This window comes from Martes martes (genome assembly GCF_963455335.1).
Source record: "Martes martes genome assembly, chromosome: 7".
Taxonomy (NCBI): Eukaryota; Metazoa; Chordata; class Mammalia; order Carnivora; family Mustelidae; genus Martes; species Martes martes.
In genome coordinates, this window is record NC_137894.1 from 35,556,274 (window position 1) to 35,579,213 (window position 22,940).

General features: G+C 37.4%; 1 protein-coding gene across 1 annotated transcript in view; it reads left to right on the forward strand.

Moving 5' to 3' along the window:
* Positions 1 to 22,940, forward strand: part of UNC13C (unc-13 homolog C) — a gene marked incomplete at both ends in the record, with an annotated part of 558,183 nt that overhangs the window by 253,499 nt on the left and 281,744 nt on the right. Inside the window, 3 exons of the mRNA XM_080807399.1 lie at positions 2,946 to 3,115; positions 6,255 to 6,370; positions 8,258 to 8,421. Of these exons, the coding sequence (XP_080663525.1) occupies positions 2,946 to 3,115; positions 6,255 to 6,370; positions 8,258 to 8,421 (450 nt within the window). The remainder of the gene's footprint in view (positions 1 to 2,945; positions 3,116 to 6,254; positions 6,371 to 8,257; positions 8,422 to 22,940) is intronic.

The following is a 22,940-nucleotide window of genomic DNA, read 5'->3' on the forward strand; positions in this document are numbered from 1 at the left end:
CACTTACAATGTTCAGTGCTCATGACAACAAGTGCCCTCCTTAATCTGCCCCTCTCCCCCATCACCCATTTAGCCCATTCCGGACTCTCCTCCCCTCCAGCAAACCTTAGTTGTTCTCTATAGTTAAGAGTTTATTTTCTGATTTGCCTCTTTCCCCCCTATATTTATCTATTTTGTTCCTTAAATTCCACATATGAGTGAAATCATATAGTATTTGTCTTTCTCTGTCTGACTTATTTTGCTTAGCATGATAACTCCAGCTGAATCCCCATTGTTGAAAATTTCAGTCTTTTTTTAATGGCTGAGAAATATTCCATTATATATATATGCCACATCTTCTTTATCCATTCATCAGCCGATGGACATGTGGGCTCTTTCCATAATTTGGCTCTTGTTGATAATGTTGCTGTAAGCATTAGAATGCTGTGCCCCTTTGAAAATCAGTATTTTTGTATCCTTTGGGTAAATACTTAGTAGTGTAATTGCTGGATCATCTGGTAGTCCGCTCTTTTTGTTTTCGTTTTAATTTTTTAATTCAAATTCAATTTAATTAACATATAGTGTATTATTAGTTTCAGGGACAGAATTTAGTGAGTGCTCATTATATCAAGTGTCCTCCTTAATACCCATCATCCGATTACACCATTCCCCTACCCACCTCCCCTCCAGCAACATTCAGTTTGTTCTCTATAGTTGAAAGTGTATTATGGTTTGCCTCCCTCACTCTTTTTTTATCTTATTTCATTATTCATTCCCTTCCCCTATGTTCTTCTGTTTTGTTTCTTAAATTTCACGTACGAGTGAGATCACATGATATTTGTCTTTCTCTGACTTATGTTGTTTATCATAATACCTTCTAGTTCCAGCCACATCATTGCAAATGGCAAGATTTCATTCTTATTGATGGCTAAATAATATTCCCTTATCATATCTTCTGTATCCATTATCTGATGATGAACATCTAGGCTTTTTCCATCTTTTGGCCATTGTGGACATTGCTGCTATAAACACTGGGGGCATGTGCCACTTTGAATCACTATGTTTGTATCCTTTAGCTAAATACCTAGTAGTGCAATCGTTGGGTCATAGGCTATTTCTGTTTTCCATACTGTTTTCCAGAGTGGGTGCAGTTTAATTTCCCACCAACACTGTAAAAGGGTTCCCATTTCTCCACATCCTCATCAACATCTATTGTTTCCTGACTTGATAATTTTAGCCTTTTGACTGGTGAGAGGTGGTACCTCATTGTGGTTTTGATTCATATTTCCCTGATGTCAAGTGACACTGAGCATTTTTTCATGTGTCTTTTGGCCATTTGGATGTTGTCTTTGGAGAAACGTCTATTCATGTTTTCTGCCCATCTCTTAACTATATTTATTTTGGGGAGTGGTGTTGGGTTTGAGAAGTTCTTTATAGATTTTGGATACTAGCCCTTTATCTGATATTTCATTTGTGAATATCTTCTCCCATTCTATGTAGGTTGCCTTTTAGTTTTGTTGATTGTTTCCTTTACTGTGCAACAAGCTTTTTAGCCTAATGAAGTCCCAATAGTTCATTTTTGCTTTTGTTTCCTTTGCCTCTGGAGACACTGTCTAACAAGAAGTTGCTATGGCTGAGGTCAAAGAAGTTGCTGTCTCTGTTCTTCTCTAATTGGATGGATGGATTCCTGTCTCACATTTAGGTCTTTGATCCATTTCGAATTTATTTTTCTGTATGGTATAAGAAAGTGGTCCAGTTTAGTTCTGTTCTTCTGCAAGTGCAGTTGCTGGATGGAAGGTTGTTCTATTTTTAACTTCTTGAGGAACCTTCATACTCTTTTCCAGAGTGACTGCACCAGCTTGCATTCCCACCAACAGTGTAAGAGGGTTCCCCTTTTACCGCAACCTCACCAACGTCTGTTGTTTCCTGTGTTGTTAATTTTAGCCATTCTGACTGGTGTGAGGTGATATATGATTGTAGTTTTTATTTGTATTTCCTTGATTATGAGTGATGTTGAATATCTTTTCATGTGTCTGTTAGCCATTTGTAGGTCTTCTTTAGAAAAATGTCCATTCGTGTCTTCTGCCCATTGTTTAACTGGATTATTTGGTTTGGGGGTATTCAGTTTTATAAGTTCTTTATATGGTTTCAATGTTCAGATTTCCACTGACCCCTTTTGGAGATCCTTATGCTAGAGTAAATGCATGTGCAGAGCAAATTGGAGCTCATCATTGATCATCCTAACTGGCTCAATAGCTACAAAAAAAAGAAAGAACAGGCGGTGACCTGATGCTTAAGGAATGATTGGTTGGCAGGCAGAGAAGCATGGGGAAGAGTGTATACAAAGCCATAGGGTCAGGAAACACCATAATATGTGTGGGCAATACTAACATCATATGTGTGGGTTCAACAAGAGTAGGTGGAAGAAACCTTGAAATGAAAAATAGATTTAAGTGTGCAGTTTATTCTTAAAAACAGAAGGGTTTTTCTCTAATTGATTTAACAGTATCTTATACTTACTGGGATTTGTAGTTTACTAAGTACAAACACATAACTGTATTGTCATTTATACTCTGTGACATCCATAGCAGTAACATTAACTTATATGGATGGTACAGTATTTTCTGAGTATGGCTGTTTTTCTAGAAAACCATTGCAAATAAGAAATATATCAAAGAGAAAATACACTAAATATTTTTGACCCATATTTGATTGCATTCAGTTCAGTTAAAGGAAATATGTTTGAATAGGGTATTACCCCTTAGTAACATTGCTTAACTAACACGTTTTTCGATGTCCCTGACACCTGTAACATCCTCTAGATGGAATGGGTCAATGGGAAATCTCATTTATTAGATAACATACTATACCTTTCTGGATTAGACAGATTTAAAAGGAGTTGCTAACATCAAATGCCACTTAGAGCAGTTACCAATGGTTGTTAACTTATCCACATTTATTTTCAGTGAGTGCCATAACTCCACAGATCGAATCAAAGTCAGAGTGTGGGATGAAGATGATGACATTAAATCCAGAGTCAAGCAACATTTCAAAAAGGAGTCAGATGATTTTTTGGGACAAACAATTGTAGAAGTGAGGACCCTGAGTGGAGAGATGGATGTCTGGTACAACTTAGGTGACTATTTTTAAATTTACTTGAAAAACAGTTAAATAAAATTTGATTATCTGTGGCCTATGTTATATTCCCATATAAGTCAAAATAAGCAGTGTCTTTCTACAACATTCTGCTGAAATATTTATTCAAATTCAGTATTATTGTAAGATGTTGGTAAATTTGAGATGAAATGAGAAAGCCTTTCAAAAAATAAACTGGTCGTGTTTTAGGAGAAAAATATCCCATTCTTGATTTTAAATTCATAAATATAGCTTCAAAAACTTTGCTGAATGTATAGGAAACAACATATGACTTTATGCTGTTTGACTTATTTCCTTTTGGTCCCTTAATGACATTTTAGCAATAAAGGAAAAGTGTATTATGGATATCTTTTGAATGATGATATAAAAGTAGGGTTTAGTTAGCCAAGCCATATAAATGTGGACTTATGTTTACCCTGTTGATAAAAATATTGAGAGTATATTTAATTGGCATGACTTTTTAAATGAAATTTTATTACGGAACTGAGAATTAAATAAAGCTTTATTTTGACTTTTACAGTAATTGAATAATAACCTAGGATCTTCAGTGCTGATTCAATAATAGTAAAAAATATATGGATCAGCTCAGTTTCTATAAAGGACATGATCCAAAATATCTTTTTTTTTTTTTAACGTATTTGCCTATAGTTGATACACAATGTTCCATAAGCTTCAGGTGTACAACATAGTGATTCAACTCTATATGTTATGCTATGCTCACGCAAGGGTAGTACTGACCATCACCATGCAACACTGTTACAGTATTATTGATTGTATTCCCTGTGCTGTAACTTTTATTCCCATGATTTACTCATTCCATGACTGGAAGCCTGTTTCTCCCATGCCCCTTCACCTATTTTGCCCATTCTCCCAACCCCAGTTCACTTATATGTGGAATCTAAAAGACAAAACAAATGAATAACCAAAAACCAGAATCAGATCTATCAATACAGAGAACAAACTGATGATTGTCAGATCCACAATTTTTTAGTCATATCATTTGAAATGTTTTAATTAAATTTTTAAGGGCTGGTTAAATCAAGGAAGTGTTTTAGGATATCAATATATTGTAGTAAATTTAAGAATACTTTTGAAAAACACACATACTTCAAATAATGTAATATTTGACAAGGCATAGCGGTAAAAACACACATACTTCAAATAATGTAATATTTGACAAGGCATAGCGGTAAAGTCATAGAATTAATGAAACTCTAAATAACACAATAATTTTAAAGAAGGAAAGATATATAACTTATCTGGATACAAATGATTCAAGCTAGAATAAGAACCCAATATGAAAATATATTTTAAAGAAATCTTCCTTAAAGAAAATTGGTGCTTTGACATTACTGATAAAATTTTTAGTTCGGTTATAGTGATCATCCTCCTGTATCTTGTTTCCATATAACACAACTTTCTGTATGAAAATGGAGATGTTAGGTAAGAGTAAACTTCAGGCCATTAGCTCTGTGTAATCAGTAGTCACAAATTGTGTTACAAAGTGGTTTACCCATACACAGACTGTTTTTTCTGTAGTAAGTTAGCATGTCCTTGAATTGAGGCAGTTAGAATCCAAAACAGAAATTCCTTAAATCATTCTTTTGACAAAAGAACAATTCTTCTGATGTTCTTTGCCTCCTGCCACATGTTTTTTGATGTGGGTAAATTCACCTTGCCAAGGAGCTTGAATGAGATATTAGTAAAATCAGTCAATTAGTAAAAATTGGCTATTCAGCTCTTACGCTGAAATGGTCCTTCCATGAACAGGGAGGAAAAAAGGATGCGGCAGGAGAGGGAAATCGTGGCCTGCTCACCATCAGTTTTTATGTTTGTGCCCTCTTTTGCTGATATTGGGAGTTTTAGAGGAGAGAGAAGGAGGGAGGCTGTGAAGGACAGGTTTTAGATTTGTGTAAAATCCCTCGGTAGGTTCAATCCACATAAGTATCATATGTATACTCTTTGCATCGTGTTCATCACATAGAATTCATTCCGCCCTGCAGAGGAGGACTTGGCCAAAAGCCCTGGGCATCTAAGCAGAGAGCCTGTGTCCCATAGGTCTCTGAGGCTGATGATAGTTAAAATCAAAGAACCAGTACTGCTCCCTGGGACTGTGGACAAACGTCTGTGACAAAAAGATTCTAGCACTGGCATGTCTTTCAGCCCCAGCAGGGAACTTTAATATTTGTTCAGAATCCACTATCTCCCTGCCAGTAGGAGAAACTCTCATGATCCTGGCCCTCCTCAGAGAAGAATATTTATAACATAATGATTATCAAATATTAACAATGAAAAGTCAGTAGACGTTCCACAAGATGAAGGCAGACTTCATGATTTAACCGTATCTTTTATGACTATACATACAGTTATGCTTAGAAAGAAGGTCAGTAAGTCTTTGCCACGTTCTCTGTCACTCTGCCTCCTCCTGTTTTATTTGTGAAATGGGTCAGCTTGCCTCTTTTATTTCATCTGTGAGGTACATATCAAATGTAGGTCCCCTACGTACAAACTCTAGGAATTGTGATTATGCTTTTCTTTTTTTCTCTTAAAGCCACTGATCAGGTCATTTTGAACCCCCACACACATTACTTGATTGAATTGACTACATATTGATTCCATCGAAATAAACAGTTAATCTAACATATTAGTAAACACAGGCCATAGACTGTAGGTCTTTATGAATCACTGATAAAGAAAACTGTGCACAGATTTTTTTGTTAGAGCTTTGACTTATCTTTTCAAGCATACAAAGAGAAGCACATACTTTTACATGAAACAGTTTTCTGATTAATTGTATTTTTAAGTTATCTTGCTTTTAATTATCCAAACAATTAATTTCATTATAGAAACTAATCAAGTACACAGAAATTTGTATCAGAATGTCAAGATCTTCTGATTAAGCTTTTTGTTTGAATTATCTGTAATGTGGTTTGACAATTAGTGACACAATAGGCACATTATTTTAAATTGTGTTTACCAGAATCATAATGGTTAATTAATAATCAAACCTAATCTAGAAAATTCGCTTTTAGCCATGTAAGCCTTTTAAAAGCTTTTGAGAAATTCTATGGGAAATATGGTATTTTCAAAAATGACCAATTACTGTTTTCCTTTATCAGAGAAACGGACAGATAAGTCAGCTGTATCTGGGGCCATTCGATTGAAAATCAATGTGGAAATAAAGGGAGAGGAGAAGGTTGCCCCTTATCATATACAATATACATGTTTACATGAGGTAAGTAAATTGAATTGTATTAATTATAAAATCTAGCAAATAGGTCTTTCTGGATCATACAAGATATTTGGCTTTAAAATATAATTGGATTAGGTTTGTGCAGTTGTTCCTAGAGTTCTGACCCTGTATTATGTACTATAGCACGTGCTGTGCTAGGGAATCATACAGCCCATGTCTTGCTCTCTGAAGAGTGGGCACATGTCCTCCACTGAGAGTCAGAACAGACACATGAGGCAGGTATTAACAAACAAGGCAATACAATGATGTTGACCAAGGAGGAAGAAAAATATCAAAAACATTTGTTAAAAAAATAAGTCACGACAAATATTTTGGAAGCATTAAACATACGATACTTTAGTAAAGCAGGAGAAGTTCCAAATATAATTATTTTTGAGAACTCCGAGTTAGTGTTCAGATTTTACTAAAGGTTTAGTTGGGAGTATTAGAAATACAAAAATGTTGATATTGCTCAGTGGTTTTTGGTAGCCAGTGTAATAAGCCGTGATTTTCTTTTTCTAGAATAACAAAGAGCTTCATACATGTTGAACCATCCTCCATTTTAATTACTGATTCCACAGACATGTTGGGAATGAAAAGGACCAAAATGTCCTTACCACCCAAGGATAGCAGAGAATATACCCACCCTAAAAGTAGGGCTTGGTTGTCTTAGAGGTTAGACTACCCAGTTTGAATCCAAAGGGCAGATGCCCCTCAGTGTAGATACACAAACACTTAATCTGTGCTTTTATTGAATGCTTTGCATCTGAGAGCTTAGAGTTGCGCCCAGAGCCTTTCTCTGATACAAATGACTCTTGGTCCATGTATCAGAAAATAAGAGGTGAAGCTGAGGAATGAACCTTTCCCCATGTTCCGAGAGGTGGAGAAAAAAATACCTTCCTAAGGTAGAAAAAGATAACAGAGAATCCTTGCCTTTTGCGTATAATTTTCCTAAATATATCTATGAAAATGTATATGTGGAATTATTTGCACTTCCATTTTACTAAAGAAGGAATGGGAAACAGTATTTAAATCATTTATACCTTACACATAATGAAATGTAGGACCCAAGCTTAATTTCCTGACCCCAATCTGGCCAGTATTATTATTATTATTATTATTATTATTATCTGGCCAGTATTATTATTATTCCTTTAAGAAAGGTGGTTCAGTTTTTCAAATCAGTAAAGAGAAATTCCTGAACTGACAGGATGGAGAGTCAACTCTGGCCTTATAGTTTGGGCAGAGAACATTTGGATCAGAGGAACAGCATTATACTTTGCTTTTCAGAGTCCTTTTCTGCTAGCCCAGGAAACAAAAAGAATTAAATCCGAGAAAGGAAGGATCATTTAGTGACCCAGGTGCATCCATGTAGCAGTTGCCAAACTTGTCAGAAGCAGAAAGAAATTGTATGTCGTGATTTTTCTTTCATTACAAATTTCTCAAACATTCATTTTTAACCTCAGCTCGTAGCTCTGACTCTTATCATTTCACAGTCAAAGCTCTTTACATACTAAAAGTCTGTATTAACATAGCCCCAATCACAGTATTCTTCAGGGCCCTATAGTTTACTCAGAGCCCATGAGCACAAGATACGTTCTAGCATGTAGAAATGTTTCCATGCAAAAACTTTTACTACCCTCTTTCAATGAATTGGTAGGTATGAAACATTTGAATCATTGATTCTTTGTAGACCTAGGCAGAAATAAAACCAATTTGTATAAGTAGGAGGTAGTTAGAATAAAAATCCAATGTATTCCTATTGCTTCTATATGCTAATGAAACATTAGATGCCTTCACAATGCAAATATAAATTACTGAGAGTCACAGTTACATAGTTCCAGCCTATTCCGAGGAATTACTGAACGATCGAAAACCACTTGCTTTTAGAATCTGTTCCATTACTTGACTGAAGTGAAGTCTAATGGTGGAGTGAAAATCCCAGAGGTCAAAGGGGAGGAAGCCTGGAAGGTTTTCTTTGATGATGCTTCCCAAGAAATAGTCGATGAATTTGCCATGCGTTATGGGATTGAATCCATTTATCAAGCTATGACGTAAGTACTCTAGAACACGTACAGTGTTCCAAAAATCTCTGTTGAAATCTAAAGAGAAAGAAAGAAAAGCATTCATCTTCTTCTAATTCAAATGAAATCCAATTACAAAGTCAGTTACATTTGAATGTGCACGTTTGATGCCAGCTAGTCCCTCTCCCAGCTATAAAGTGTTACGGATCTGCTAATTCACTACCACCATCTTCCCAAACCTTATTTTGTTCTCAGAGGGTTCTCCTTTAAGGTACAGAGCCTTTACAATGCCTGGGAACTTGCATATTCTCCACCCTACCCCAAACCTACTGAATCAGAAACACACAAAGTGGGGCCCAGTGATCTGTGTTTTATTTTATTTTTTAAAAGATTTTTTTTATTTATTTATTTATTTATTTATTTAACAGAGAGAGATCACAAGTAGGCAGAGAGGCAGGTGGGGGGTTGGTGAAGCAGGCTCCCTGCTGAGCAGAGAGCCCAATGCAGGGCTCCATCCCAGGACCCTGAGATCATGACCTGAGCTGAAGGCAGACGCTTAACCCACTGAGCCACCCAGGTGCCCTGATCTTTGTTTTAATAAGCCCTCTGGATGCTTCTCATAAACACTAAAGTTTGAGAACCAATGCCTTATTTGTTATGTGAGGAAACTAAAGCCTGATGATTGAAGTCATCGTCAAACTTTACAGTCTGTTAATGTCAGAGAGACACACATCTGGAGCCATAACAGTGTCTTGACCCAAACAATAGGCTGCATATTCTTCCTTCCTATATTTATACCAGTGTCCCTAATTCAACAAAACCAAGATTTACTGAGAATACACATACAGCACTAAATGTGGTTCGATGGAAGTGACCCATACAGACCTTCTCTGAGGAGTTTCCGTAAGGGTTTAGAATTGGGTTATTCCTTGCCTACAGTTTGCCTTTTGAAACCTGGTCTAAGAGTACAAATACATCTTGTTCAGATATATATGGTATATAATATATAAACTATTTATGTGCATATATTAGAAAACTGTACTTTCATTTTAAGGATGAAAATTTTCATGTCAACCAAATAGATGCCGGCCTAGATAATGGGTCCTTTTGAACCCTCTGAGTGATGGATGTGGATTGGAAAAAATCAGTGCTCTACTTCAAAAGTTTACTGTTCTTAGCATTTAATCACCAGACATAATTCCAGAAAAGCATATGTAAGACTACATTTAAAATATTTTTGATCAACTGTATGGTTTTTTTTTTAGTTGACAGAATGTCCTAAATCTAAATAGTAAGACTTACAGATTATGGAGATGAAAAGGAACTTAGGGGTCATGCAGTCGAACCCCTCTCCACATCAGAAACCCTATTGCTGCATCCATTACTGATGACCTTCATCCCTCTGCTTGTTCACACACGACAACAGCACATTCCTTTTAAGGCAACCTATTTTGTAACTGGGCAACCATAATGGAGTCCTTTGACTTTGTCTTCTGCTCTGTCCCACGTCGTTGGCTATAACTCAGAATATCTCATATCAAATTAAGCACAAATAAAAATGCAACTACGATTAAGAGTTAAAATAAACAAACTGTTCTATCGAAAAGGAGCTATTTTAAAAAAGACAACAGTAAAACAACAGCAATGAGAAGTCTGCTTCTGGAAAAATTATCAGTAAAAGAAATGATCAAGTTAAATTTATTCCAAAATATCTCTGTGAGCTGATATCACGTTACTTCTTTGCCACATTTCTGATATTCTGAGAAGCATAATCACGTTAACATAGAAAAAGGTTAAAAGCTGAAAAGAGGAAGATCATCCTTCATTCATTTTATCATTTGTATTTTTTTTCTTATCTTTAACCTAAGTAAACAGTAACAAGAAAATATTTGTGGCTACTTCCGTACCAAGTGACCTGCATGTGGGCCCATAATTATGAAGGGCCATATAGCAAGTATTTTCAGCTTTGTGTGTCCTACAGTCTCTGTCACAACTGCATCACTGCACTCCAAGTGCAAAGGCAGCCATAGATATTAAGTAAACAAATGGGCATGACCATGTACTGTTAAAACTTTATTTTAAAAACAGACTATGGGGTGGGTTTGGCTGTGGCCTTAGATTGCCAACTGCTGGTCTAAAGAGTGAAAGCAGGGTAGATAGGCATAAGGGGAAAAAGTGTCTTCTTTTTTTGGTAATAATTTGAGCAATGTACTTTGATGATAATAAAATACAGTAGATTATGTAGTTGACCTTTGAACACCAAGGGTTCTGACTATTGTGGGTCTACTTACAGATTGTAGATTTTTTACAGTAGTGCAAATGTATTTTTTTCTCTTCCTTACGATTTTCTTAATGCTTTCTCTTCTCTATCTTACTCTAAGAATACATATAATATATATCACCCAGAAAATACATGTTTAAGACTATTTATGTGACTGGTAAATAATGTGTATGTCACAGTCAATAGTATGCTACTAGTTAAGATTTGGGGGAGTCCAAAGTTATATGTGGATTTTTGACTATGTAGGGGTCAGTGACCCTAACCCCTGTATTATTTAAGGATCAACTCTATCTACTTCTGGTTATGTATTTGATTTGATACTGATATTTTCATGTATTTATTTTTTATTCAGTTGAGGGGGAGATAAAGACAGAGCACAACACGGAGAGAGACAGAGGGAGAAGGAGAAGCAGATTCCCTGCTGAACAGGGGGCCCAACGTGGGGCTCGATCTCAGCACCTGGAGATCATGACCTGAGGCGAAGGCAGATGCTTAACCATCTGAGGCACCTAGGTGCCCCTCATAATGATATTTTTATTTATTGTATGTTACTTTAAGCTTTGAGCACTGACCAAGATGGCCTTAACATTTCCCTCAACTTGATAAAACTTTAGACAGATTTGTTACTTGCCCCTAGGCTCCTGACCTCCCTCTCACACTTGGCCCTTACAAAATCCAGAAGGCTTAAACCCAGAGGTCACTGACTTCCCTTTTTTTACAGCATTTACTTTAGAAAACTTATAATGGTAAATTCTTTGAATTGTAATTTTTTGAAAGCCTCTTGCCAGTTTTAACCAAGGAGTAGCTTTCTCAAGGACCTGGCACAGGCATCCCTCTCAAATGCAGTCATCAAGCAGTATAGATCCCTGTCTCCCAGTCTCTGTTGGAGGGTAGGAGCCTAATTTGGACAGGTGCCTTGATCTAAGTTGTAATACTGTCTTGGGTCATGACTATAAGAGAAAGTTTATCTTTTTGGGGGGATAATGCCAATTAGCAAACACAGGTGACTGTGATTCCCCCAACTCCAGGTTGTAAAACTGTCCATCCTTTCCCCTTCCAGTTCAAAAATGTCCCCATCTGTTATTTCAGTGGAGTTGAGTTCAGACTGAGTTCTGATTTATCTTCCCTACTGCACACCCTTGAATAAAATTTTCCTGGCCTATTTCATTGTGTCCAGTGCAATTTTGCTTTGGCAGTACAAATTTTATATTCTCACCAGAATAAAAAATATTCCTGTTGTTTGACAGTCTGTTAACTCCTAAAAAGTTTGGCTGCCAATATAAATATGATCTCTTCATTTACTCTTCATGGATGATCATTAGTTGTTGAAATAGTTTTTATAGAAAAATATACCTGTAACCATTTTATATCAATATGTTAATATTACAATTACTTGTGTAATCTAGTTTGAGAGATGGCAGAGTGGTGTCACGGGGCACTTGAGTTCTGTTCAAAGATTTACAAACTGATATCTTGAATCCAACAGCCATCAGTTTTATTACTGCCTTATAAAAAATTCTTGGGCGCCTGGGTGGCTCAGTGGGTTAAGCCTCTGCCTTCAGCTCAGGTCATGATCTCAGGGTCCTGGTTTCGAGTCCCGCATCGGGCTCTCTGCTCTGCAGGGAGCCTGCTTCCTCCTCTCTCTCTCTCTGCCTGCCTCTCTGCCTACTTGTGATCTCTATCAAATAAATAAATAAAATCTTTAAAAAAAAAATTCTAGGTGCATGATAGAAACTCAGTACATATTTTTAATTGAATGCATCGGAAGCAGAAATTGTTTATTCTCCACTTCCCATGGCATATTTCTTCACATCAGAAGTTCACAGTTGCCAGGGCTCCTGGGTGGCTCAGTCAATTAAGTGTCCTGCTCTTGGTTTTGGCTCAAGTCAGGGTCTCTGGGTCTTGAGATCCAGCCCAGCATAGGACTCCACACACAGTGGGGAGTCTCCTTGGGATTCTCTCTCTCTCCCTCTCCCCAAACTCATGTATATTCTCTCTCAATCTCTCTCTTTTAGATAAATAAATCTTAAAAAAAAAAAAAAAAGTTCACACTTGTCAAAAGCATGCAAAATGAAATTTGAAAGATTAAGCTGGTATTGGTATCTATTTTACTTTAGTGTTTTAGAGCATATCATATTGATTGATAATTTACGATAATTTGGAGAAATATCAGAGTACTGACATTCTTCTGTTAGCCGTTGAAATGTAAATTTCAGGGATTTCCCCCCCCTCACCATAGCACGTACCCTCCCAGTGTCCGTCACCCAGCCATCGCATCCCTCCACCCCTCTCCCTCCAGCAACCCTCAGTTTGTTTCCTGAGATTAAGAGTCTCTTATGGTTTGTCTCTTTCTCTGGTTTCAACTTGTTTCATTTTCCCCTCCCTTCCCCTATTATCCTCTGTCTTGTTTCCCAAATTCCTCATATCAATGAGATCATGTAGGGATTTTTTTTTTTAACCATATTTTCCAAGTGATTCTCTTGCAGCTAAATTGTAAATTGATTCCTAACTGATTGTTGGCCAATGAATAACACATTTTTTAAAAAGGAATTTATAAATAACCAGCTATATCTTCAAATTTAAATTGGTTGCCTTTTGGATCGGTAGTATTTTCCTGTTGTCTTGAAACTTGACTTCCGGGGATCCAGAAAACCAACCAAGCAACAACAGCAAAACCTAGAACTAAGTATGTCAAACTTACCTTAGAAGTATTTCCCTTAATTTTAAAAACACAAAGTTGGGGAACTCAGCTTCAAGGAAGAAACAGACGTCCTGTCTACATAGGAAGGGCATTTACAAAATTAGGAAAGGACAAAACGGCTTAAATTTTGTGGGCTTTCCTAGATATGATTTGATCAGAAAAAAAGTCAAAACTCAGTTTCTTTTGATATTTAAAGCCTACTTATGCTTAGCCAAATCCCCAGGTAACCTCATACTCTTCCTGTTTTTAGTAGAGATTGCCTGGTTCCTTTTAAGCGTACTCCCATCTCTTTGAAGATGGATTTGGAGCAGAAATAAAGGGGAAGTGTGTATTAAGCCAGAGACTCTGGTTGTACATTATTACGTTTTCCTCTTGTGTATTTCTCCTCATAAGAAGGAGGCTGAATCTATTTTGCTGGTAAGTAATCTGAACATTAATACTGAACTTCCCAGTCCTCTAAGGTACCTCTTGCTTACTGTAATCTCTCTCCTTTTACCACAAAACATTTTCTATAAGGGCACAATTTATTGGCCCAATTTGTTGCATAAAAATGACTCTTTGTTTTGGGACATTCATGAGGGAGGAGAAAAGGGATTACAATTTTCCTGTTTGGACAGCCGATTGATCAAGGACCAGGAGGATTTGCTCCCACATAGTAAATCCATCTTAAAAAACAAAACAAAACAAAACAAAACAAAACAAACAACAACAACAACAAAAAAGCAATTTTCCAATATATGATAGCAAGAATGAGAGTCTGTTTCCTTTCCAAAGAAGCACACCATTTTACGTATTTTGCAACCATGATGCTGGTCATGGAGTTTATTTTTTTCATGAGAATTTTGGGAGTCCTTCATGCTTTTCATCTATCAATGCAAACGTAAATGCTCTTGAAAACATTCTGACAGACTTGCTATTCACCCCTAAATATATGCAGGGAATTCCATGTCAGCATCAGAGATGAAATTGTCCTCTAGAGGTGATTTCTGTCAAACAAATGCATTTTAACTGAGTTTTAAATTTATGGTAAAATGAAGCCTTAGGCATCTCACAGAATCTGAGATTTCCTTAGACTATGGACATGCAACTCTACTACCAAGTGAGAAAAGCATTTAGTCAGTGTTTTTCACCTTGATGTCCTTAAAAAACAACCTTTACTTTGGTACTGGCCCTCTTAATTGAACTTACATTCGAACTAGAACTATTGGGATATAGTTCATTTTATTTTATTTATTTTTTTTAAGGATTTTATTTATTTATTTGACAAAGAGAGATCACAAGTAGGCAGAGAGGCAGGCAGAGAGAGAGAGAGGGAAGCAGGCTCCCTGCTAAGCAGAGAGCCCAACGCAGAGAGTCCCGATGCGGGACTCGATCCCAGGACCCTGAGATCATGACCTGAGCCGAAAGCAGCAGCTTAACCCACTGAGCCACCCAGGCGCCCCAGGATATAGTTCATTTTAAAGGCACTTGTCTATTTCAGCTGCTTGAGCCATGAGCCTGCTTTCTAAGGAAAGTGCTGCTTCATTGATGAGTGAATCACTCATTCCTGTAAGAAATATTTACCGAGGGCCTACCATGTGCCAAGAAGTTTTTTAGGCACTAAGAATACATCAGCAAACAAGAAGTCAAGATCCAGTCTCTGGTGGAGTCCCCATTCCAGAAAATACGATTCATTTATTCGATAGACATTCTGAGCATTTAAGTATGAGGACTTATACAGTGCATGGGGATACAGCAGTAAAAGATCTCTCTTGCTTCAGTGAGCTCCTAATCTAGAGCAAAGAGGAAGAAGAAATTTAATAGCAAGACCGTGTAATAGAGGTATACATGGGTCCTGCAAGAACATAGACATGAAGGGACTAAATCCAGGCACAGATGTGGAGAGGTGTCAGAGAAAGCTGATGGTAAACCGGGGGTCCCAGCCTTACTTACTCTTTACCTCCCACCCCTCCCCCAAACCCTATGCATTTTGTTGCCTTCCTGTCTCCCATCACTGCCCTCACACTCTAAACCTCTGTAGTTGAGTTCCAGCAATCCGTAGCATCTGTGAAAAGTTATGATGCTTTTCGCCAGAAGTGGATCCTTAAGTGTTTGACCCCCTCTTTAGTGACAAGCATGTATGTAATCGCTGAAATGCATGCAAATTTGACTTTTAGGGAGCAAATGTGATAAATACTGTTTTAGTATATTTCTAACATTAGAATACAGATAGTCTTTCCCTTCACCTTATATTGTTTCTCTGAAATCCCCAAAGGATCTAGAAATTACTGTTGTCTTTATGGTGCTCCCTTCCAATCACCCTGCTTGTATTTTTATAAAAAATAAAAAGAAAAACAAAAAAGCAACAACTGATCTTTAAATCTTTTGAATTAAAGGCATTTGGACCCCTTGAAAACCACAAGAGGATGTGATTGGGGACAATTGTCCCTGAAAAGGCATGAGTTAGATGATTATCCTTCCCTGTCCCTCACCCCAGCCCCATCGTGATACCTACAAAACAATAACAAGTGACCTGAATCTGGATGTATAATTTGAAATACACATGACTTCTCAACGTTTTGCCAATAATATTTGAGAATTAATGCTTGATTATGTTTTGGCGATTGCGTTAGCTAAAAACATGCCAGTAACTATCTTACGACTGCCAATTTAAGCATCATCTTTTTGAGTTTGTTACTTTAACTTTTGACATGAAGCCGAAATTCCATTTGTTAAATTGGTTTGACACTAACCCCATTTTCTTCAAAAAAGAAAAGTCAGAGGATTTAAACATTATTAATCCATTGTTTTCAGTTGTACCTGTGTTGGGAAATGTTAGCATTTTCAGAGATTACAATAGTACTTGTGGGCTTCTTTTGTTTGAAGGTGTACTTTTTGAAGGGGTGATTTTCTGTAAGGTACTCTTCAGTCCTTTTAAATTGCTAATTGTACTTTAAATCCCATTTTCCCTCTCGGTCCTACAACAATATAAGTAGCATTGAAACTATTGAAACTACAGCTTTTAGAAGGAATTGATTTTCAGGAGATGCTTAGAAGCAAGAAACTTCACCTTGGCAATAACCACACATAAAGAAGAGATGCACATAAAGTTAGAAGAATGTGCTTTGCAAATTGAAGACTATGTAGAAGTCTGTTAGCTGGTAATTCCCAAGGAGCAAAGGATGCCTGTTGATGACTCCCTTGTCCCCTGCTTTCTGGCTATCCTTATTAACCAGGGGCTCCGATAGAATCAGATGTTGATGGTGGGAGGAAGTAATGTTTATGTCTGGACACAACCAATTATCTGTGTTCAGAGATGCATAGCATGTTAAAGCTTGGAAGGATTAGATCTTTTCACTTCAAAGATGGAGAAACTGAATCTAGGAGTGATAAAGTTACTTTTCTAAGAGCTAGGATTAGAGCGAATCATGCCTATGCCATAGTACCTATAACTCTAAATTAGCCACCCAGAATCCCTCTTTCTGCCCCACACACCAGAAAAGCAATTTGCTGACTGTTTTTTCAAGGTTTTCAAGAAGTGTTGGGGCGCCTGGGTGGCTCAGTGGGTTAAAGCCTGTGCCTTCAGCTCGGGTCATGATCCCAGGGTCCTGGGATGGACCCTGCATCAGGCTCTCTGCTCAGTGGGGAGCCTGCTTCCTCTTCTCTCTCTGCCTGCCACTCTGCCTGCTTGTGATCTCTGTGTGTCAAATAAATAAATAAAATCTTTAAAAAAAAGAAGAAGAAGAAATGTAGCCACTAACTCTGATTAATACTTAGCCTTCTTTAAAATTTAAGTCTCTCTTTTTTTCTTTCCATCATCTGAGAAATGTGTACTTTGATGCTTACTATTTTCTTGATTATATTGACTGCCTCATCATTTACCATTTATGTTAAAAGGGAATGTGAAATGGCAAGTTCAGTGTAGACTATTACTTGGTACCAAGATATACCAGCTGTGATTTACCATGATCCTCATCACAGTTTCTAGAAAAGGACAGGCGCGCCTGGATGGCTCAGTTGGTTAAGGGTCGGACTCTTGATTTCAGTTCAGGTCATGATCTCAAGGTTGTGAGATTGGCCCCTCATCTGGCTCTGTGCCAGGTGTGGAGCTCGCTTAAGATTCTCCCCGTCTCTACCGACTCTCAAAAAAAAAAAGAGAGAGAGAGAAATAAAAAAAGAAGACAGGTATTTTTTACTAGCCAGGGAAAAGTTGATATACATAAGAGTGACTTGGAAATTCTGAATTTTAATGTTTTATTTTAAAAGTCACTAACAAATGCTTAAACTTTTTTTTCCCCAAATGCTTTAACTTTTAATATTAGTATTTCAACTCGCAGTTAACTCCAGAGTCACTAGTTTTAAGAAGACCATTTTAATGTAAGTGTTAAGAAGTGACAATTATTGTATCTTTAATTTTTAGATATATTGAGACATGTTCAATTTAATTCTGACCAAATTAAGGAGGACCATATTTATGACTTTAATCTATTTACCTTCTTACTTTTACCAGACAATGAAAATTTTATTACTCACAATTTTAATTAGCTCACAAGAAAAACACCATTATGAGGTTAATTTGATATTTACACTGATGTAAAGTTCTTATGGAATGAAAAGTAGCATTACATGAAATAGTGAGTTTTTCTCATTGTTCTCCTTTGGTTTTCACATCCCTGTTCTCGGCTCTGTATTTTGCTTTAGGAAGTTATGAGTGAAAAATCATTCCATTAATATCTTCAAAATTAAATCTCAATATATTTCATTTAGTGAAATCAAAGTGGTATCTATTTTATAGTAATTTGATAGTGATTTTTTTGCATCTACACATTAACCAGAAACTGGTAAGGTTTATGATAAACTTTGAAAGAAAAAACATTTTACGTGTGGTTTGTTGTTGACTTCTTCTGTAAAAATCTTGTTTAATAGTATTTTAAAGAATGATATGGATTATATACTTTTTAAAAATACTTTTATATATTAAAATAATATGTAAAGATGTTTGCATCTTTCTTGTTTGGCAACTTACAGGGTTCCTTTGAATCCGTATTTTTTTGACCACCTAGGTATTGTCAGCAGTCACCTAAAGACCTTAAACTGGAAGCCAAGCGTCTAAAAATGTTCCACCGTTACCCATGACTTTATTTAAATGCAGCTCTCCTTTAGACTGGGAAAAGATACTTACCTGTTCTTTTTGGTGGATTCTGCATATATAAAAACTGGATTTTCCACCCCCCCACCCCCCCACCGCCGGATAATCTAAACAAACTGTGAACTCTTGTCTTACTGGAAGTAAAACATTAAAGATTATGTATAATCCCCAGGATATACTGTTCCCAGTGTTCTTCCAGGCCTTTTTTCTAACAAGCTTCAAATCCTATTACCTAGTCCCTATTACACAAGCTGTATTGCAGTCTTGGGATTTGTATACTCTTTAATGGATATAGAGTGAGTAGGTGTGAGAAACAAGAGAGAGCTCTTTAGGGCCTTGAGAAGCCATTAGCATGGAATAGGGAGTGATTGACAGCCTGCTGGCCAGCAGTCTCGGCCCCAGTCTTAGATACGGGGTAAACAGTGTATGATTGCTAGAAATATCCTCCCATTTCCTCTCTAGTCAGGTTAATATTTTAGGAGTTTAGACACACTAGTCAGCCACTAAACATCTCTCAACCTAGCCAGCTGCCCTAGAGTTAGGCTAAGTCTACTTAGGAAAAGTATCTTTTCCTAATCTAAAGATACCAGGAAATCTTTGATTGGTACTCTAATGTCTAGTGCTTTTATGACTTGACATTCTTTTTTATTTTTCTCAGATATTTCCATGGAAAGTTTCAAGGGGTGAATCACATATAGCTAGCTACCTCCAATCATACCCCAGAAATTATCTCAGTTAAATTAAAATCAGAAAGCAAAGTATTTCTGTCTATCCTCTAAGATGAATATATGCCTAATGCTCTGGAAAATTTAAAATATATAGCAGTTATAAGCAGAATGCTGTTAACCTTCAAAGTTATTGTCATCATTACTATTAACCGTTATGTACTTCAACAAATGTTTTTAAAGCAATTATCTGTTTTGATAAACTGTTTTACTCAAGGTAACAAACTACACTCTAATTCTACATAAATACATTTGGCTCACATGGTTTTTGTTTTCATTAATAAACATCGGTCATCTCCCTTGTACAAGAAAACACTATGCTAGAGGCAGGCTGAATAAGCTGAGATAACAAAGCATGTACTAGACACATGCTGAAAGGACCAGATACATGTGCCAGTAATATACAACATTGAAGAGATAAGGAGGAGGATAAATTAAGAGAAAGATACCTAGTGCTTAAGAGAGATGGTTTTAAACTTACATTGCCTGAGCTCCAGTCCTGAATCACCTTACTTGTTCTGTGACCTTAAGAAGGAAAAAAAAATTAGAGGGGCGCCTGGGTGGACAAGTTGGTTAAACATCTGACACTTGGTTTCAGCTCATGCCGTGACCTTAGTCTCATGAGACTGAGCCCCACAAGGGGCTCTGCACTCAAAGGGGAGCCTGCTTGGGATTCTCCCTCTCTTTCTGCCACTGCCCCTGTCCCCCATGCACACTCTCTCTCAATCAAAGAAATAAATCTTTAAAAAAGAAGAAAATTAGAAAAGGAAAATAAATATTTAATTACAGCAAATACAGGGAGAGAGCCAGACTTCAAAAGCACTGGCAAAACAAAGCAAAAACATAACCTACCTAAAGTTACGTATTTTACATGGAATTCCTGTACTGTTCTTGGTGGGGCACCAAGCTGGTGTCCATATTTTCAGAGGTCATAATAAATTTTCAGATATAATGAGTAAAAGCAAGTTCAAAATTATTTTGTTAGAAACTTTAGGTTTCAGAGAAATATTCAAGGTTTTATATCTTGGAGGTCAGAAACTGTGTGATTCTATGAGTTTTAGATTACCTCAAGATTATTTTGTTCCAGAATGATGAAGTACTTCATCATTTGGGAAGCAGGACAGAAGTATCATTTTTACTTCTATATCTTCCTCAATTGTTTTTATTCTGCTTCCAGTACCTACTCATTTCAATTTATCTTTACACCACTCTGGAGTCATCTTTCTAAATTTGTCTGATAATGTCAGTTGCCTCTGCAAAAATCTCCACAACTCCAAATAATCCACGTGAGATGTGAAAACCCCTTAGCTGGAAACCAGCAGAATGTGGCCTTGACCCACTTACCTTGGTCACCCCCAGCACCTACCCACTTTTCATCCTATTTACTCTTACTGCAAACTCCTGTCATTCCACTAACATTGATCTTGTTAAGGTCATGGTAAAGTGTATTTGTCAAGTCCAATAGTCTACTTTCTGTCCTTAAAAGACTTTCTCACTGTACCTAACAGCATCATTTATTCTTTACCTGAAAACCTCCCATTCTCATGGTTTCCCTGATCCCATCTGTTCCCCCCCTCCTTTGGCCCCAATCATAGAATCCCCCCCCTTTTTTTCCTTTCAATAGTCTCATATATTGGTGTTTCCCAGGCTCTAAACCCTGGCATTTCTCTCATCATGCTACGTAATCTTCCAGGATGATCTTATTGTTTCTCATGGTTTTGACTGATGCTGACATGCTGGTGACCCCCTCCACCCCGATCCAAGTGTCCAGTTCAGGTATCCAGTAACCTGGTACACATTCCTATGTGAAAGCCCTATAAGTACCTTAAGCTTAAACTCAACTGAACACCTAAGCCCCACCTTACAATTCCTTTCTCCTTTTTAATTCCTAGTTCACTTGGCAGAGGTACCAGTAACCCAAACTGAAATCTTGGAACCTAACCATCTCTCTCTCTCTCTCTCTTTTAAAGATTTTATTTATTCACTTGAGAGAGAGAAAGAGAGAGAGAGCATGCACATAAGCAGGGGAAGAGAGAGAAGCAGACTCCCTGCTGAGCTGGGAGTCCAGCATGGGGCTCGATCCCAGGACCTGGAAATCATGACCTGAGCCAAAGGCAGATGATTAACTATCTGAGCCACCCAGAAGCCCCAAGGAACTTAACCATTTCTCTTCCCTACTTCTCTACTTCTCAGTCCTCATCAGTCACCAAGTCCTGACAGTTTTTCTTCCCTCAGTGTTTTCACATTCATCCCCTCCCTCATATTTCATATAGCTATTACCGTAGTTCAGATAGCCTCCATCTCTTCCCTATATATCCTTCTGACTGGACTCTTCAGTCTCATCTTCTTTCTTTCTTTTTTTTTAAAGACTTTATCTGTTAAGAGAGAGAGTGAGAGAGAGAGAGAGAGAGAGAGCATGAGCAGGGGGGAGGGTCAGAGGGAGAGGGAGAAACAGACTCCCCGCTGAGCAAGGAACTTGATGCAGGGCTCCATCCCAGGACCTTGGGATCATGACCTGAGCCGAAGGAAGACGCCTAACTGACTGAGCCACCCAGGTGCCCCTGTCTCACCTTCTTTAAACCCATTCTCCTAAAATCTCCTCCCTACCAAGTTACTCTATTTAAATTCAACTCTCATGATGGTACTTTCTATCCATGTAAAAAGCTGGAGTTCCTTGGAGATACTGTTTTTACTTAAACTTACTCTAAGATTTTGAATTTTGTGTGAAAAAGTCCTTTGGTCTAGAAAATAGGTCCAACTTGCCTAACTTATTTCACGAGACTCTCCTACATACCCCCAACATTGTCTCTGGTCAGACCAAGTATAAGGTATTCTCTGGGAAATTTGGGCTCTACCAACCTAAAATTGCTAGGGTTCACTGCACACAATATCTTTTCCCCATTGTGCCTTGGTTTTTACTCCTCTATTCCTCTGAAATACATCTTTAACGTATCAGTGACAGCAAGCACTATGCTGGGTTTGGCTGTCTCTGAGTCATGCATTAACTCTTAGTCCAGTCTCAGTTTGAGACCCACCAGGGCACAATATGCACACTCCAACTTAATCTTCTAGCACTCTCTTTGGCTTTTCTTTCTCATAACACTTGCATAATTGTTTTACATTTCTTGTGTGACTAATTCTCCCATTTGTCTGTAAGTGGATTCATTAATATATATCCAATGCCTAACACAGTATCTCACACTTAGAATAAATATTTATTAGACCAAAGTGGCTGCACCAGCTTGCATTCCCACCAACAGTGTAAGAGGGTTCCCCTTTCTCCACATCCTCTCTAATACTTGTTGTTTACTGTCTTGTTGATTTTGGCCATTCTAACTGGTATAAGGTGGTATCTCAATTTGGTTTTGATTTGAATCTCCCTGATGGCTAATGATGATGAACATTTTTTCATGTGTCTGTTAGCCATTTGTATGTCTTCTTTGGAGAAGTGTCTGTTCATGTCTTCTGCCCATTTTTTGATGTAATTATCTGTTTTTGAGTGTTGAGTTTGAGGAGTTCTTTATAGATCGTGGATATCAGCCCTTTGTCTGTAGTGTCATTTGCAAATATCTTCTCCCATTCCATGGGTTGCCTCTTTGTTTTGTTGACTGTTTCCTCTGCTGTTCAGAAGCTTATGATCTTGATGAAATCCCAAAAGTTCATTTTCGCTTTTGTTTCTTTTGCCTTTGGAACCATGTCTTGAAAGAAGTTGCT